The sequence below is a fragment of the Coregonus lavaretus genome (assembly GCF_964263955.1).
Source record: "Coregonus lavaretus genome assembly, contig: SUPER_35_unloc_5, whole genome shotgun sequence".
In the NCBI taxonomy this organism is placed as follows: Eukaryota; Metazoa; Chordata; class Actinopteri; order Salmoniformes; family Salmonidae; genus Coregonus; species Coregonus lavaretus.
This window is the reverse complement of record NW_028167177.1, coordinates 825,933-842,142: the sequence shown is the minus strand read 5'-3', so window position 1 is coordinate 842,142 and position 16,210 is coordinate 825,933. Positions and strand designations below refer to the sequence as shown.

The window sequence follows — 16,210 nt, the reverse complement described above, 5'->3', positions numbered from 1 at the left end:
TCATGTGAAGAGCCTGACTAATGCTGTTGTTGGGGGCCTGCGCTAATGCCAGCAACTATTTGGGTCTCACAGTGCCTCCGTTTCAGATGGTTAAGCATTGCACCTGTACTGCCACCGTAGCTCAATTCCATCCCACAAAGTTTGCATTTCACCCCTTTCTCATTTAACTTCTCAAAGTATTGCCATAGAGGACTTCACTGCTGTCGCTTCCCTGTCTTACTCTAAACTTAACGACTATGTGCGGAGTGCTTCATATCTGTGGCAAATAATATGAAAGATGCATATGGACATTTCCATATGGAAATTAAGGCATACAGTGCATTCAGAAAGTATTCAGACCACTTTACTTTTTCCACATTGTTACGTTACAGCCTTATTCTGAAATGGATTTTTTTTTTATCCTCAAGCTACACACTACCCCATAATGACAAAGCAAAACAGTTTAGTAATGTTTGCAAACAGAAATACCTTATTTTCATAATTATTCAGACCCTATGCTATGAGACTCGAAATTGAGCTCAGGGGCATCCTGTTTCCATTGATCATCCTTGATGTTTCTACAACTTGATTGGAGTCCACCTGTGGTAAATTTAATTGATTAGACATGATTTGGAAAGGCACACACCTTTCTACATGAGGTCCTGCAGTTGACAGTGCATGTCAGAGCAAAAACCAAGCCATGAGGTTGAAAGAAATTGTCCATAAAGCTCAGAGACAGGATTGTGTCAAGGCACAGATCTGGGGAAGGGTACCAAAACATTTCTGCAGCATTGATGGTCCCCAAGAACACAGTGGCCCCCATCATTCTTAGATGGAAGAAATCTGGAACCACCAAGACTCTTCTTAGAGCTGGCAGCCCGGCCAAACTGAGCAATCGGGGGAGAAGGGCCTTGGTCAGGGAGGTGACCAAGAACCCGATGGTCACTCTGACAGAGCTCCAGAGTTCCTCTGTGGAGATAGGATCACTTTCCAGAAAGACAACCATCTCTGCAGCACTCCACCAATCAGGCCTTTATGGTAGAGTGGCCAGACAGAAGCCACTCCTCAATAAAAGGCACATGACAGCCCACTTGGAGATTGCCAAAAGGCACCTAAAGGACTCTCAGACCATGAGAAACAAGATTCTCTGGTCTGATGAAACCAAGATTGAACTCTTTGGAATGAATGCCAAGTGTCACGTCTGGAGGAAAACTGGCACCATCCCTACGTTGAAGCATGGTGGTGGCAGCATGCTGTGGGGATGTTTTTCAGCAGCAGGGACAAGGAGACTAGTCAGGATCGAGGGAAAGATGAAAGGAGAAAATAACAGAGATCCTTGATGAAAACCTGCTCCAAAGCGCTCGGGACCTCAGACTGGGGCGAAGGTTCACCTTCCAACAGGACAGCGACCCTAAGCACACAGCCAAGACAACGCAGGAGTGGCTTCGGGACAAGTCTCTGAATGTCCTTGAGTGGCCCAGCCAGAGCACAGACTTGAACGCGATCGAACATCTCTGGAGGTTCCTGAAAATAGCTGTGCAGCGACGCTCCTCATCCAACCTGACAGAGCTTGAGAGGATCTGCAGAGAAGAATGGGAGAAACTCCCCAAATACAGGTTTGCCAAGCTTGTAGCGTCTGTGAAAACATTCTGGACAACCCCTCCCTCTCATGCTCCCTCTTTCTCTCGCTCTGCCACTCTGTCTCCTCTCTCCAGTTACTGTCTCCCGGCTCTTACTGACACCTTCTATGACACCTCCCACCAACCCTCTTTCCATTTAGTGTAACAAGCATCCTCGCTAACTGAGCACCAACCAACACCGGACGTCCACGGACCTTGAAAAGTAGTTAAAGTTTGGCCAGTCCGTCTTGGCCGGACCAAATTGGAACCAATCATAGACAGCTACAGTGGGGAAAAAAAGTATTTAGTCAGCCACCAATTGTGCAAGTTCTCCCACTTAAAAAGATGAGAGGCCTGAAATTTTCATCATAGGTACACGTCAACTATGACAGACAAATTGAGAAAAAAAATCCAGAAAATCACAAAATTTTAATGAATTTATTTGCAAATTATGGTGGAAAATAAGTATTTGGTCACCTACAAACAAGCAAGATTTCTGGCTCTCACAGACCTGTAACTTCTTCTTTAAGAGGCTCCTCTGTCCTCCACTCGTTACCTGTATTAATGGCACCTGTTTGAACTTGTTATCAGTATAAAAGACACCTGTCCACAACCTCAAACAGTCACACTCCAAACTCCACTATGGCCAAGACCAAAGAGCTGTCAAAGGACACCAGAAACAAAATTGTAGACCTGCACCAGGCTGGGAAGACTGAATCTGCAATAGGTAAGCAGCTTGGTTTGAAGAAATCAACTGTGGGAGCAATTATTAGGAAATGGAAGACATACAAGACCACTGATAATCTCCCTCGATCTGGGGCTCCACGCAAGATCTCACCCCGTGGGGTCAAAATGATCACAAGAACGGTGAGCAAAAATCCCAGAACCACACGGGGGGACCTAGTGAATGACCTGCAGAGAGCTGGGACCAAAGTAACAAAGCCTACCATCAGTAACACACTACGCCGCCAGGGACTCAAATCCTGCAGTGCCAGACGTGTCCCCCTGCTTAAGCCAGTACATGTCCAGGCCCGTCTGAAGTTTGCTAGAGTGCATTTGGATGATCCAGAAGAGGATTGGGAGAATGTCATATGGTCAGATGAAACCAAAATAGAACTTTTTGGTAAAAACTCAACTAGTCGTGTTTGGAGGACAAAGAATGCTGAGTTGCATCCAAAGAACACCATACCTACTGTGAAGCATGGGGGTGGAAACATCATGCTTTGGGGCTGTTTTTCTGCAAAGGGACCAGGACGACTGATCCGTGTAAAGGAAAGAATGAATGGGGCCATGTATCGTGAGATTTTGAGTGAAAACCTCCTTCCATCAGCAAGGGCATTGAAGATTAAACGTGGCTGGGTCTTTCAGCATGACAATGATCCCAAACACACCGCCCGGGCAACGAAGGAGTGGCTTCGTAAGAAGCATTTCAAGGTCCTGGAGTGGCATAGCCAGTCTCCAGATCTCAACCCCATAGAAAATCTTTGGAGGGAGTTGAAAGTCCGTGTTGCCCAGCGACAGCCCCAAAACATCACTGCTCTAGAGGAGTTCTGCATGGAAGAATGGGCCAAAATACCAGCAACAGTGTGTGAAAACCTTGTGAAGACTTACAGAAAACGTTTGACCTGTGTCATTGCCAACAAAGGGTATATAACAAAGTATTGAGAAACTTTTGTTATTGACCAAATACTTATTTTCCACCATAATTTGCAAATAAATTCATTAAAAATCCTACAATGTGATTTTCTGGAATTTGTTTTCTCATTTTGTCTGTCATAGTTGACATGTACCTATGATGAAAATTACAGGCCTCTCATCTTTTTAAGTGGGAGAACTTGCACAATTGGTGGCTGATTACTTTCCCCACTGTATGTAACACAAGTTTGGACAGCACAGTACAGTACAGTAGAGAACAGTACAGAGCAGTAAAGAAAACTAGAGTGCTGTACAGTAGAGTAGAATTCAGTACAGTATAGCAGTGTTTTCTCTGGGAACATTTGTAGCAGTGGAGGAAAAGGAGACAGGGAATTTTTATGTAGCGGGACTGAGAAGTTCAGTTCTGGTGTCTTTTTAAAAGGATATTCTACTCCAAAATGAATGAAAAATCAAATTATGCTGACACCATCTAAAATATAATTTCCACCTCCAGATATGAGCCCAATAACATAGTTGTAGAAATAATTGTTAAAATTATTAATATTTGACCATGCATATAGCCTATGCATGGTCCGTATTATTAGGTATGCTATTAGCCATAAGCATTCATCACCTGTAGCCCAACTGATAGCAGCATTGCTATACATAAGAGTCTGAAACAAGCGCTCTTGGCCCTTTACTGTTCTCTATTTTGACTATCGATCTTCCACTAGCATTCAACAAAGCCTGTGTGTCTATGTACACTGATGATTCAACATTATATACATCAGCAACCACAGCTAGTGAAATCACTCAACCCTAAACAAAGAGTTGCAGTCAGTTTCGAAATAGGTGGCTAGGAATAAACATATGTAAAACTAAAAGCATTGTATTTGGTACAAATAATTCCCTAAGGTGTAGACCTCAGCTGCATCTGATAATCAATGATGTGGCTGATGAGACTAAACCTCTTGGTGTCACCTTAGACCAGGGCTCTCCAACCCTGTTCCTGGAGAGCTACCCTGCCTTAGACTGTAAATTGTCATAGTCAAGGCATATTGATTCAATTGTGATAAACGTAACAGTCGACCAAACAAGTCCTGCAGGCTCTAGTTTTATCTAATCTTGACCGTATTGCCGGTGATATGGTAAAGTATTGCAAAGAAGGACCTAGAAAAGCTGCAGCTGGCCCAGGACAGAGCAGCATGTTTTGCCCTTCAATGTACAGTCGTGGTAAAAAGTTTTGAGAATGACACAAATATTAATTTTCACAAAGTCTGCTGCCTCAGTTTTTATGATGGCAATTTGCATATACTCCAGAATGTTATGAAGAGTGATCAGATGAATTGCAATTAATTGCAAAGTCCCTCTTTGCCATGAAAATGAACTTAATCCCAAAAAAACATTTCCACTACATTTCAGCCCTGCCACAATCCACATTGACAGGGCTGCAGTGGAGCGGGTCGAGAGCTTCAAGTTGCTCGGTGCCAAATCACTAAGGACTTAAAATGGTCCACTCACATGCGCACAGTTGTGAAGAAGACGCAACAGCGCCTCCTTCCCTTCAGGAAGTTGAAAAGGTTTGGTATGGGCCCACAAATCCTCAAAAAATTATACAGCTGCACCTTTGAGAGCATCTTGACTGGCTGCATCACTACCTGGTATGGCAATAGCACCACCTTCGATCACATGGTGCAGACAGCCCAGTACATCACTGGGGCCGAGCTCCCTGCCATCCAGGACCTCTATACCAGGTGGTGTGAAAGGAAGGCCCGGAAAATCGTTAGACTCCAACAACCCATAGAATGTTTTCTATACTTCCTCACGGCAAGCGGTACCGGTGCATCAAGTCTTGACACCAACAGGCTCCTGAACAGCTTCTATCCCCAAGCCATAAGACTGCTAAATAGCTAACACAATGGCTACACGGACTATCTGAGTTGACCATTGTATTTTATTTTTAGCACAGTCTCTACGCACACTCACTGGACTTTACACACTCACGCACACTGACACTCCAATACACACATAACATTCACAATTTTTTTCTGACTCTACAAACACACACACACATACAGTCCTCATTTACACTGCTGCTAGTCTATCATTTATCCTGATGCCTAGTCACCTTACCCCTATACATACAGTATCTACCTCTATCACTCCAGTATACCTGCACATTGGAAATATGTAATTGGAACTGACCCTGTATATAGCCATGATCACATGGAACTCACATGGAACTCCCTTCCATCTCAAATGAGCAGTGAATTTAAAAACACAGATTCAAACACAAAGACCAGGGAGGTTTTCCAAAGCCTCGCAAAGAAGGGCCAACTATTGGTAGATGGGTAAAAAATAAAAAGCAGACATTGAATATCCCTTTGAACATGTTATTAATTATACTTTGGATGGTGTATCAATACAACCAGTCACTACGAAGTTACAGGCGTCCTTCCTAACTCAGTTGCCAGAGAGGAAGGAAACCGTTCAGGGATTTCACCATGAGGCCAATGGTGACTTCAAAGGAAAACTCCACCCAAAAACAATATTTTGGTATTTGTTTCATTCGTCCGTTGTTGACATAGTCCCAAAATATTTTGCTTGTCAGCACTCAAGTTTTCAAGATATGTAACTTTCAAAATACAGAAATCATCTCCGTATGATGCATTTTGCATCATATGATATACAGATATGCATCTGTTGGTCACAGATACCTTCAAAAAAAGGCAGGGGCGTGGATCAGAAAACGAGTCAGTATCTGGTGTTACCACCATTTGCCTCATGCAGCGCAACACATCTCCTTTGCATAGAGCCGATCAGACTGTTGATTGTGACCTGTGGAATGTTGTCCCACTCCTCTTCAATGGCTGTGCGAAGTTAGTTGCTGGATATTGGCGGGAACTGGAACACACTGTTGTACATGTCGATCCAGAGCATCCCAAACATGACTGGTGAGTATCAGGGCATGGAAGAACTGGGACATTTTCAGCTTCCAGGAATTGTGTACAGATCCATGCGACATGGGGCTGTGCCTTATCATGCTGAAACATGAAGTGATGAGGGCGGATGAATGGCACGACAATGGGCCTCAGGTTCTTGTCACGGTATCTCTGTGTATTCAAATTGCCATTGATAAAATGCAATTGTGTTCATTGTCCATAGCTTATGCCTGCCCATACCATAACCCCACCGCCACCATGGGGCACTCTGTTCACAATGTTGACATCAGCAAACTGTTTGCAGGTTAGTTTACCTGAGACGGTTTCTGACAGTTTGTGCAGAAATTCTTGAGTTGTGCAAACCCACAGTTCCATCAGCTGTCTGGGTGGCTGGTCTCAGACGATCCCGAAGGTGAAGAAGCCGGATGTGGAGGTCCTGGGCTGGTGTGGTTAGACGGGGTCTGCGGTTGTGACGCCGGTTGGACATACTGCCAAATTCTCTAAAACGACATTGGAGGTGGCTTATGGTAGAGAAATTATCATTAGATTCTCTGGCAACTGCTCTGGTGGACATTCCTGCAGTCAGCATGCCAATTGCACGCTCCCTCAAAACTTGAGACATCTGTGGTATTGTGTGACAAAACTGCACATTTTAGAGTGGTCTTTTTATTGTCCCCAGAACAAGGTGGACCTGTGTAATGATCATGCTGTTTAATGAGATTCTTGATATGCCACACCTGTCAGGTGGATGGATTATCTTGGCAAAGGAGGGATGTAAACACATTTGTGCACAACATTTGAGAGAAATAAGGCTACTTGACGTGCGTGGGGAATGGAGAACGGTGGTTCGATGTGATGAGAGAGCTAATCATCACATACTGTTCAAAAGGCCTAAATATTGAATAAATGAATAGCCTAAATGTTGAAGAAAAACATAATTGTTCAATAAATGTTCAAGATAAAAAAAGTGAACTCTACAGCGCATTTTCTATATTTGCGGGTTAGGGTTGGGTGCGGCCTCAGATTTTCACTTTATCACAGCTAATCAGTGCCACCACTAATGTAGGCCTACCTGTTAGGGTAACTTGGGGTAAAATGCCACCCGGGGTAATCACCCCCATTGCCTGTACTTCTCACATAAACCACTTAATGTCACCATTTCTTCCCCCAACACTTTCCCAGGTTGCCACGACTCTTGCTCAACAAAGAATATGTCTCATCACAATTTAAGTCACTCCACAAAAATTATTTTGAGGTAGGTGTTTTGTACCCCAAGTTACCCTACAACTGACCAGGGTTACATTCAGCCCCACTCTCCCCTATGGACTCATTGCAAATTGTGGAGCAGTAACGTGCTTAACCATGCCACCGCTAAAAACTCTGGGTTTAAAATGGTGCAGTTCGCGTTATTTAGGAGTTGAGCAATAAATAAAGTAGGAATGGAAAGCTGGGATCCTTCTCTTTTTAAGAAAGGCCATTAAAACAGTTTTCCTCGCGATTGCATTATGAATTGTTGTGCATTGACTGCTTGTCAGAGCGCGTGGTTGGGCCGATATGATTAAATTGAATATTGTGATATTTGACATTGACGATATATCGTGAAGTGAACGACAATATATAATTATTTGCAAATCTGTAATCTATTTGAACTTTACAAATCAAAACTGTGTAGTTTTATCAGTTAGGCTGTATTAATATGTTGAATATCAAGTTTAATTAACTAAGCCTTATTTTTCCTCCATACTAAGATTGTAATGAGAATGTGACTAGAATGTGACAAAAATCGTAAATAAAAACGATATGGATATTTGGAGTAGCATATTGTAGAAGAGGTCTCCCCAAATATCGGCCAATCCTACTTAATAGGAATATTTATCTCGAATAGTACACACAACAACAAGCCAACTAGTAAATAGGGTTTCCTGGTTTTACTCATCATTACTCGTTTAGTTTGCAGAGGAAAAGTAAATGTGAACTGTTTTATCATCTTCAAAGTGCGCCTCGGGATAAATATTTTTTTATGTGGCGGATTTGTTTTGCCGTGGTAACAATGGTTTTGCCGTGGAGCAGCGCCACCGCTAAATGACTGCAGCGGGAAAACTACAGTAGAACACACTAGAGTAGAGTACAGTATAATGTACTGTACTGAACACATGCTGTACTCTACTCTGTGCTGTACTGTGATGTCCAAACTTGTGAAACATGGATGTCTATGATGGTTTTACATTTTGTCTGGTCCCGATCAACCAAATGTGGTCTTGTTTGGGGGCGGAGCTCATTAGAATAATAGCCAGTGTGTAAAATAATACCCAAATATGCAATATACAGATAATACATATTTCTTAGGGTACCTATTCAGGATACATCATTATGAAGAGAATGATATTCATATACATAATTATGCCTTTCTGTATAGTACAGATCAGGGACCCATTATGTAATTCTGTTAATGGATGTAAATCCACTTCACCTACTGTAGTTCAATAACCAAAATACATTTCTTCAAACTCAAGGTGTCATGTCATAGCTGACACCCCATTATTTCTGCAGACTTCTTTGAAACTTAATTCAGAGCAGATATTTAAGAGTTTTTGGAAAACATGGTCGCATAAAAAACTGAGGGAGATTCTGTAACCAAACTTTGCATTTGCACAGTTCTTCCGGTAAATGTGTTTATGTGAAATGTTCTGTATAAATTATTCAAAGTAGTACTTGTGCATAGTTGTATGGTTTGTTAAACTTTGAAATCAATGGTTTTTGTTTGGCATACATTTTAAAGTGAAAAATCTGTAAGTAAAAGCGTAATTCCGTTACACCATAATTTAAGTGGTTCCCTTTATGATGATCGGGACCTGTTAGTGGTAGTTTTGTGATTTTTCTAAACGTTAACAATCCCAATTTCATTTAAATGTTCACTCCCCTAACCGTTAATAACCTCCTTTCTTCTTGTGTCAGTCTGAAGATGCAGAGGCTGCAGATCCTGGAGGATCGTCTCTAGTCAAGCAGGAGAGGACTGAAGGAGAGGAGGACCCACGAGACAGCAGAGACATCCAGACTGGAGCAGCGGCTGGAGTGGAACTCCCTTTAGCCTCGGAGGACCTATCCACCGCCGCACCCCAGCCCAGGACCAGACGAAGCATCACTGAGGTCAGTGGAACGCCGTCCTCAAGTCAGAGACCGACACAGAGACTTTAACTGTAACACAAAGGCTCTTACACACTAGGGCTTTTACCAACTAAAATAAAATCTTGGTCGACAGAGTTGTCTTTACTTTCGACCAATCGATTGTGTTTTAATCAAATCAAATATATGCACTGAGCTTGTCTGATGCTATAAGCGAACTGTTTGATGAAATAATTAAGACACACAAATGACTAGAGGGAGTCCGACCGCAATTGATTTGATTGTGCCACCTGGCTCAGACTTGCTGCGCTTTGTTTTAAAAAAAGACAGCGAGTGACTGTGTACTAGTACCCGACTAGTACTCTCTCTCCTCCCTGCTGCAGTGACCACCACAGAACATCAGTGTGTATAGCGCTGTCTGTGTTGCTGAAGTTGCAACGTAGCCTAATTATAGCCATTTCTGACGGAAAAGTTGTTACCAAAATCTAATTTGTTTAGGAAAAACATTCCGTATTCCCTCAACCCTTGCTGTCTTTACGTGACACATGTATGCATCACATGCACGTGACCAATATGGCCTGACCTATAGCATATCATAATCACATCAATAAATTGGTTATAAACTCTGAATGCCGTAACTCATGTGACAGCAAAATGGATGCAGAGGACGTGACAAACTCAAAATGGGGGAATGTTTACTGGTTGCGCAGGAGGTAAAGGGGAAGTCAGATGTGTGGAATACATTTGACTAGTTGTGGAAAATACTGTAGCTCAAGAAAATAAGGTATGGAGTAAGCGCTGCGTGGATATTAGGCCTATGTGTACCAAACAGGTGCTGTTAGATTACAATATAATTTATCTGACCGTTTGTAACAATGTAAACACTAAATAGATGATAAGGTTCCCAGAGAGTCTGTTGTAATATATAAATAAATAAAATAAGCCTTTATTACAGCAAAGACTAAAAACAGTTGCATTCGTGAATGCAATCTCCGAAGTATTGAAATATAGGCCTAAGAAAGTTACAGTATTAAGCCTAAACAGGATGCGCTCTTAGGCCTACAGCTTGACGGTGGTTATACAAGGCTGCTATACTAAGCCTACTAATGATAATGACATTACTTATTATTATGATCATCATTATAATAATAATAATAACAAGGAGATCAAGAAAAAGAGGGTTATTATTATAATAAATTTTTCAGACGAACAGTGTAAACAACACTAAATAAATAATACCAGAGATGCTGTTCTAACGAAAACAAAGTGTAAAGCCTTTATTACAGAATAGCAAAGATTAAAAACAGCCACATTTGGGAAATTGTTGCATGAGGCTTGGTGCTCACGGAATCAGTAGGCTATTAAACAAACACTCAAACAGGAAACAGAAGCAAGTTCTGTCTTATTTCTGTAGATATGGATGATTTATAAAGCCAGGCACATTTGACAGTTAGGCTATTGATTATAGACCTAATTAAGTTGGTTTCCTCTCTCCTCACTTTTCTTAGACAATTAAGTCAAGGGCTGTTTTCTCGTCTCCTAACTCAGCTGCTGCCTCCGCCGCATTGTTCTCAACACCGATATGCTGGTTAACTTTGCTATTATGCACATAGCAACATGGTCTAGTTAAAGGAGCCAATTCAACAGCGCACTGATGTGTTTCAGAAACGCGGACAGCGACCGCTATCCAACGCGGGAGAAAGCGCATGTTATAAAATAATATAATTTTGCATTACAAATAAAGATAAGAGATTTCTTAGATTACAGGGAAAGCTTAGAGACAAATCCAGAAGTCACGACCCACACTTACACTCGCTCAGGAATTGTGACCCAGTTTCCATTTCGATGGGGCCTTCCGATTCAAATGGGAACACCCTTTCCGATCAGGCATTGAACTCAAACAACAGAGCTAAAGCCCAGCCTCGGGGAGGGGGAGCCACATCAGGCAATAGTAAAGAGGAACGGTTCCTCTGCATGTTCTGTAACAAAGGCTTCAGCTGCCTCCAGACAGTGGAGATTCACCAGAGGGTCCATACAGGGGTGGAACCCTTCAGCTGTACCCAGTGGCATATGCACTTCACCCATGCTGGTGACCTGAAGAGGCACCAGAGGGTTCACACAGGCGAGAAATCGTTTGTCTGCCACCAGTGTGAGAAGAGGTTCTCCCATCTGCACCAGCTGAAGATGCACCAGAAGGTCCCCACAGTAGAGAGGATGTTCGCCTGTACACACTGCGGGAAGAGGTTCTCCAAGAGGAGCTATTTCACTCTATAACATAGAAAGTAGATAGTTTAAACCCTGCATTAAAGACAAAGATGAATTTTAATTGTTGTCAACAGAAAAGATCCACAGATGTATTTGGAATAGATTTATTTCAGTGTTGAATATTCCTGGGTAGAATATTGCATCCAGCCATTGTGTGATATATATATATAAGGCATATACACTGAGTATACCAAAAATTAAAAACACCTTCTTAATATTGAGTTGCACCCCCCTCTTTTGCCCTCAAAAGCCTCAATTCGTCAGGGCATGGACTCTACAAGGTGTTGAAAGCGTTCCACAGTGATGCTGGCCCATGTTGACTCCAATGTGCTTCCCACAGTTGTGTCAAGTTGGCTGGATGTCCTTTGGGTGGTGGACCATGATACACACGGGAAATTGTTGAGCGTGAAAAACCCAGCAGCGTTGCAGTTCTTGACATGAACTGATGCACCTGGCACCTACTACCATACCACGTTCAAAGGCACTTAAATATTTTGTCTTGCTCATTCACCCTCAATGGCACACATTCACAATCCATGTCTCAAGACTTAAAAATCCTTCTTTAACCTGTCTCCTCTCCTTCATCTGTGATTTTTAACCTGTCTCCTCCCCTTCATCTACACTGATTGAAGTGGATTTAACAAGTGACATCAATAAGGGATCATAGCGTTCACCTGGTCAGTCTGTCATGGAAAGAGCAGGTGTTCTTAATGTTGTAGTTTATCAAGTTCATGCAGATTTTTTGTTGAGACAGGTGTATGTGTGGTTTTCATATGGTGTATTTAAAACTTGTTTATGTTTAATAAACACAAAATGGGACTTTTCATTCTAAGACTTTCATTGATACTCTCTTTAATATACATCACATCTGATCTCACCCTATTCTGCATACACCTGACAGCGCTTTATAACCAATATACTCTTACTAAATATACCTACACATACCCACACACTAACAAACACCTACTGTACACATCACAATAGTTTAGTCAGGTTTGTCTGATGATGACTTGACAACATGTTTATGTCCACCATGATGGGTTTAACAACAATGAAGTCATTCTGTAACTACAGTATAGGACTCAAACGTAGTGGGGATGGGTAAACACTCCATGTTGAAAGTGTGTTTATTATCTGTGTGTACGTACCTGAGGGAGTGTATGTCTGTGTAATCTGTATCACCTGTCTCTTCCAGGAGGAGGAGGGTCCAGAGGTGCTGCTGGTGAAGGAGGAGGGGTGTGAGGAGGGTCTGGGGAACCCTGAGGGGACCATAGTCGTGGAGGACAACCAGACTACACCTCCTCCTGAACCCACAGAGGAACCAGCTGAGCAGCACAGGACCACACACAGTCTCACTGAGGTGAGCCCACTGTGAACTACTGTCTGAATGGTATTAGGTCAGGGCCCGTATCCACAAAGCCTCTCAGAGTAGGAGTGCTGATCTAGGATCAGTTTAGCCTTTTAGATCATAATGAATAAGATTATATGGAAATATCCTAGATCAGCACTCCTACTCTGAGACTCTTTGTGGATACGGGCCCAGGTCTTGATTAATTTTGTCTTAAGTGTGGGACCATGCCTTTAAATTATCAAACCATTAAAGAGTGTCAAGTAATCAAATCAACTAACATGTTTGCATAGTACTCATAGCAATCCCTCATTGCCCAATCAGAAGATGCTCCATAACAGGGTGCAAATACACTTTGACACTCATGAAGCATTATGACCATACTGTGTCACTTTACTTGGACTAAGAAAATATACTTTATGACACTGTCAAGAAGCATTATGACCATCATATAAGCCAGATAGGCCTATCACATACATGGCCTTATGTCAGGCATTAGTCAAAAACAGGGTGTCTTGTCCTGCTCCTGAAATCTGCTCTTGCATTCATCAGCAACAGAGCATTGGGGTAGGTGCATGTCTGACATCAATGTGTGTTCAATTACAATAATTTAATATGGTTAATTTCAGAAAATGTTCTAGGTAGGTTGTGGGTTTTGACACACTTATGTAGGGGTCATAATCAGCCATAAAATAATGCAATATGTCACAAGAGGTCTTAAGTATATGTGTCATGACAGTGTTATGACAAGTTATGTCAGCTGTGGTTATGATGCTAGGTGTCAAGTAAAGTGTTACCCAGATTTCTTGATCCAACATCCTCTCACTCTGTATCTCTTACAGTCAGTAGACATGGAGGATGGGAAGCCTGATCTGCTGCTGGTCAAAGAGGAGACAATAGAAGACGGACCAGAGAGCATTGACCTGCTGAGTGGAGTAAAGATGGGGGAGCAAGGTAAGGGAGAAATACATATAGTGATGCGCCTGGCTATTATCTTTCTTCATTAAAAAAATGAAATCAATACAACTTATGTTTACATATAAAAACACACATTATAATGTATGAACTTGACCTGATAATTGACAACAATAAAAAATCCATATATAGAGTTCTCTTCCATGTTTGTAAAGTCTATTTTCTAACCTCTTCCTGCAGGTGATTGGATGGAGGCTAAAAGAGGAGACTGGGTGGCCATCTTGGATTCCCAGACCCAGACAGGTGCAGCCAAGGGCCCAGGGGACAACATCACTGAGAAGGCCAGGACCAGAGGCGAGGTCAGTGGATGGGACAGCGTCCTCAACTCTGGGCTGGGGAACAACATTGTTAACCAGAACCAGAAACAGATAGTCGAACACAAAACAACTGAATTTAGTCTCCATGGCAACAGACTGGCTGAGACCAGGGCGAGGTGTAGATTTGGTCTGCGGGGACGGGGAGGTATCCGTATGTGGAGGGAGAGAACAGACTTGGCTCGCGATGCTCCGTCCTGCTCCTATAGTTGTGATTCAGAGAGACTGATGGTGCCTCAGGTTAACCCCCTAACAGGTGCTGCCTTCAGCCTGCCTTCTATAGGATCTATCAACTGGAACATGGACCCTGCGACAACACAGACACTCCCTGGCCTTCATCCTCCTCACACTCTCCTAATGTTAAACCAGACCTCAGACAATGCCAGTGCCTCAACACTAAATAGCTACACAAGGCCATTGACAAATGACAGTAGTAGTAACGCCATCAGTAGATCCGGTTGCAAAGAGAAGCGCTTCCCGTGTTCGTTCTGTGGGAAAGCCTTCAGTTTCCCCAAACAGGTGGAGATCCACCAGAGGATACACACGGGGGAGAAACCGTTTGGCTGTAGCCAGTGTCACATGCGCTTTTCCCAGGCTGGCCACCTGAAGAGGCACCAGAGAGTCCACACAGGGGAGAAACCCTATAGCTGCCCCCAGTGTGAGAAGAGGTTCTCCCACCAGCATCAGCTGAAGCTGCACCAGAGGGTCCACACAGGGGAGAAACCCTACAGCTGCCACCAGTGTGAGAAAAGGTTCTCCCACCAGCACCATCTGAAGATGCACCAGATGGTCCACACGGGAGAGAAGCCGTTCGCCTGTACGCATTGCGGGAAGAGGTTCTCAGAGAGGAGCGCTCTCAGGATACACCAGCAGAAAATGCACATGGCTCATGTATAGAGTAAAGTGATATGTAGTACTAATTAATTTGTTTGTAGTTCATTCTGTTGATTTTTGATGTAGTAGGGAACTGGATGAGGTGAACTGAGGAAAGAATGAGTATGATGAGACAGAGTATATGATATGGTGATGGTTGGTGTGATGGTGTCTAAAAATGCTTCACCTGATGAAGAGTGACAAAATTTGTCCCTTTAGATTGATACTGGTGTTTTATAATAAGGAAATGATAGTGCCTTAATTCATGTTTACATTAAATAAAGTAGTGAAGATGTGTAATGTAATGTTGAACCTTTTCCAAAGTACTCAAAAATGTATTTTATCAAAGCGAGTGTACCAGATTTACAGAAAGGTTATTCTACACTGAACAAAAATAAACGCAACATGAAACTATTTCAAAGATTTTACTGAGTTATAGTTAATATCAGTTAATATAAATACATTCATTAGTCCCTAATCTATGGATTTCACATGACTAGGAATCAGTGTTGTGTTCGAGACCACCTAAACTAAAGCGAGACCGAGTCAAGACCAAGACCGGAAGGGGTTGAGACAAAGTCAAGACCGAGACCAGAAAAATTGAGTCCAATTCAAGACCATGATTGTAATTTTGTCAAATCGCCACCATTTTAAGAGTTCAAAATGTCCAGTATTTCTGTGTTCCTATTTCAGAAGAACATATGGATTATTTAGACATTCAGAATGGTGAAAAAATGCATGCTGAGGTAAAATAGAGCCACTCTACAAATTATTACTAACCCAAACTACGTGGGCCTTCTACACCTTCAGAGAAGGGCTAAGGATTTATAAAATAATTATATTTACATTCTTTTCAATGATGTTCTGATTTAAGCTATTAGATTTTTGTTGAAAAGGAAAGGGTTAACACTTAAGAGAAAAAAAAATCAAAATCAGGATTTTTCTTTGGTGGTCTCTGGGGAGATAAATCTAGCTAGCTAAGTAAGCCATTAGCTAGGCCATCAGAGGCTAGATACAAGGCATCTGCCATTCAACTGTATTAGGACAACATTTTGGCGTGACAGTGGAATCAACCAATCACATTTTGATTTGTAATGGGTGGGATTATTTTTACAAAAATGGAAACGTCTGCCTTCT

The 16,210-nt window shown here is 42.3% G+C and overlaps 1 protein-coding gene across 1 annotated transcript in view; it reads left to right on the top strand.

The window, feature by feature from the left end:
• The window catches only part of LOC311110400 (uncharacterized protein), a 65,454-nt gene extending 49,719 nt beyond the window's left edge, over window positions 1-15,735 (top strand). Inside the window, exons 4-6 of the mRNA XM_084188948.1 lie at window positions 12,759-12,923; window positions 13,754-13,865; window positions 14,067-15,735. Coding sequence (XP_084045074.1) covers window positions 12,759-12,923; window positions 13,754-13,865; window positions 14,067-15,097 — 1,308 coding nt within the window. The 3' untranslated portion in view covers window positions 15,098-15,735. The remainder of the gene's footprint in view (window positions 1-12,758; window positions 12,924-13,753; window positions 13,866-14,066) is intronic.
• The last annotated feature ends 475 nt before the right edge of the window (window positions 15,736-16,210 follow it).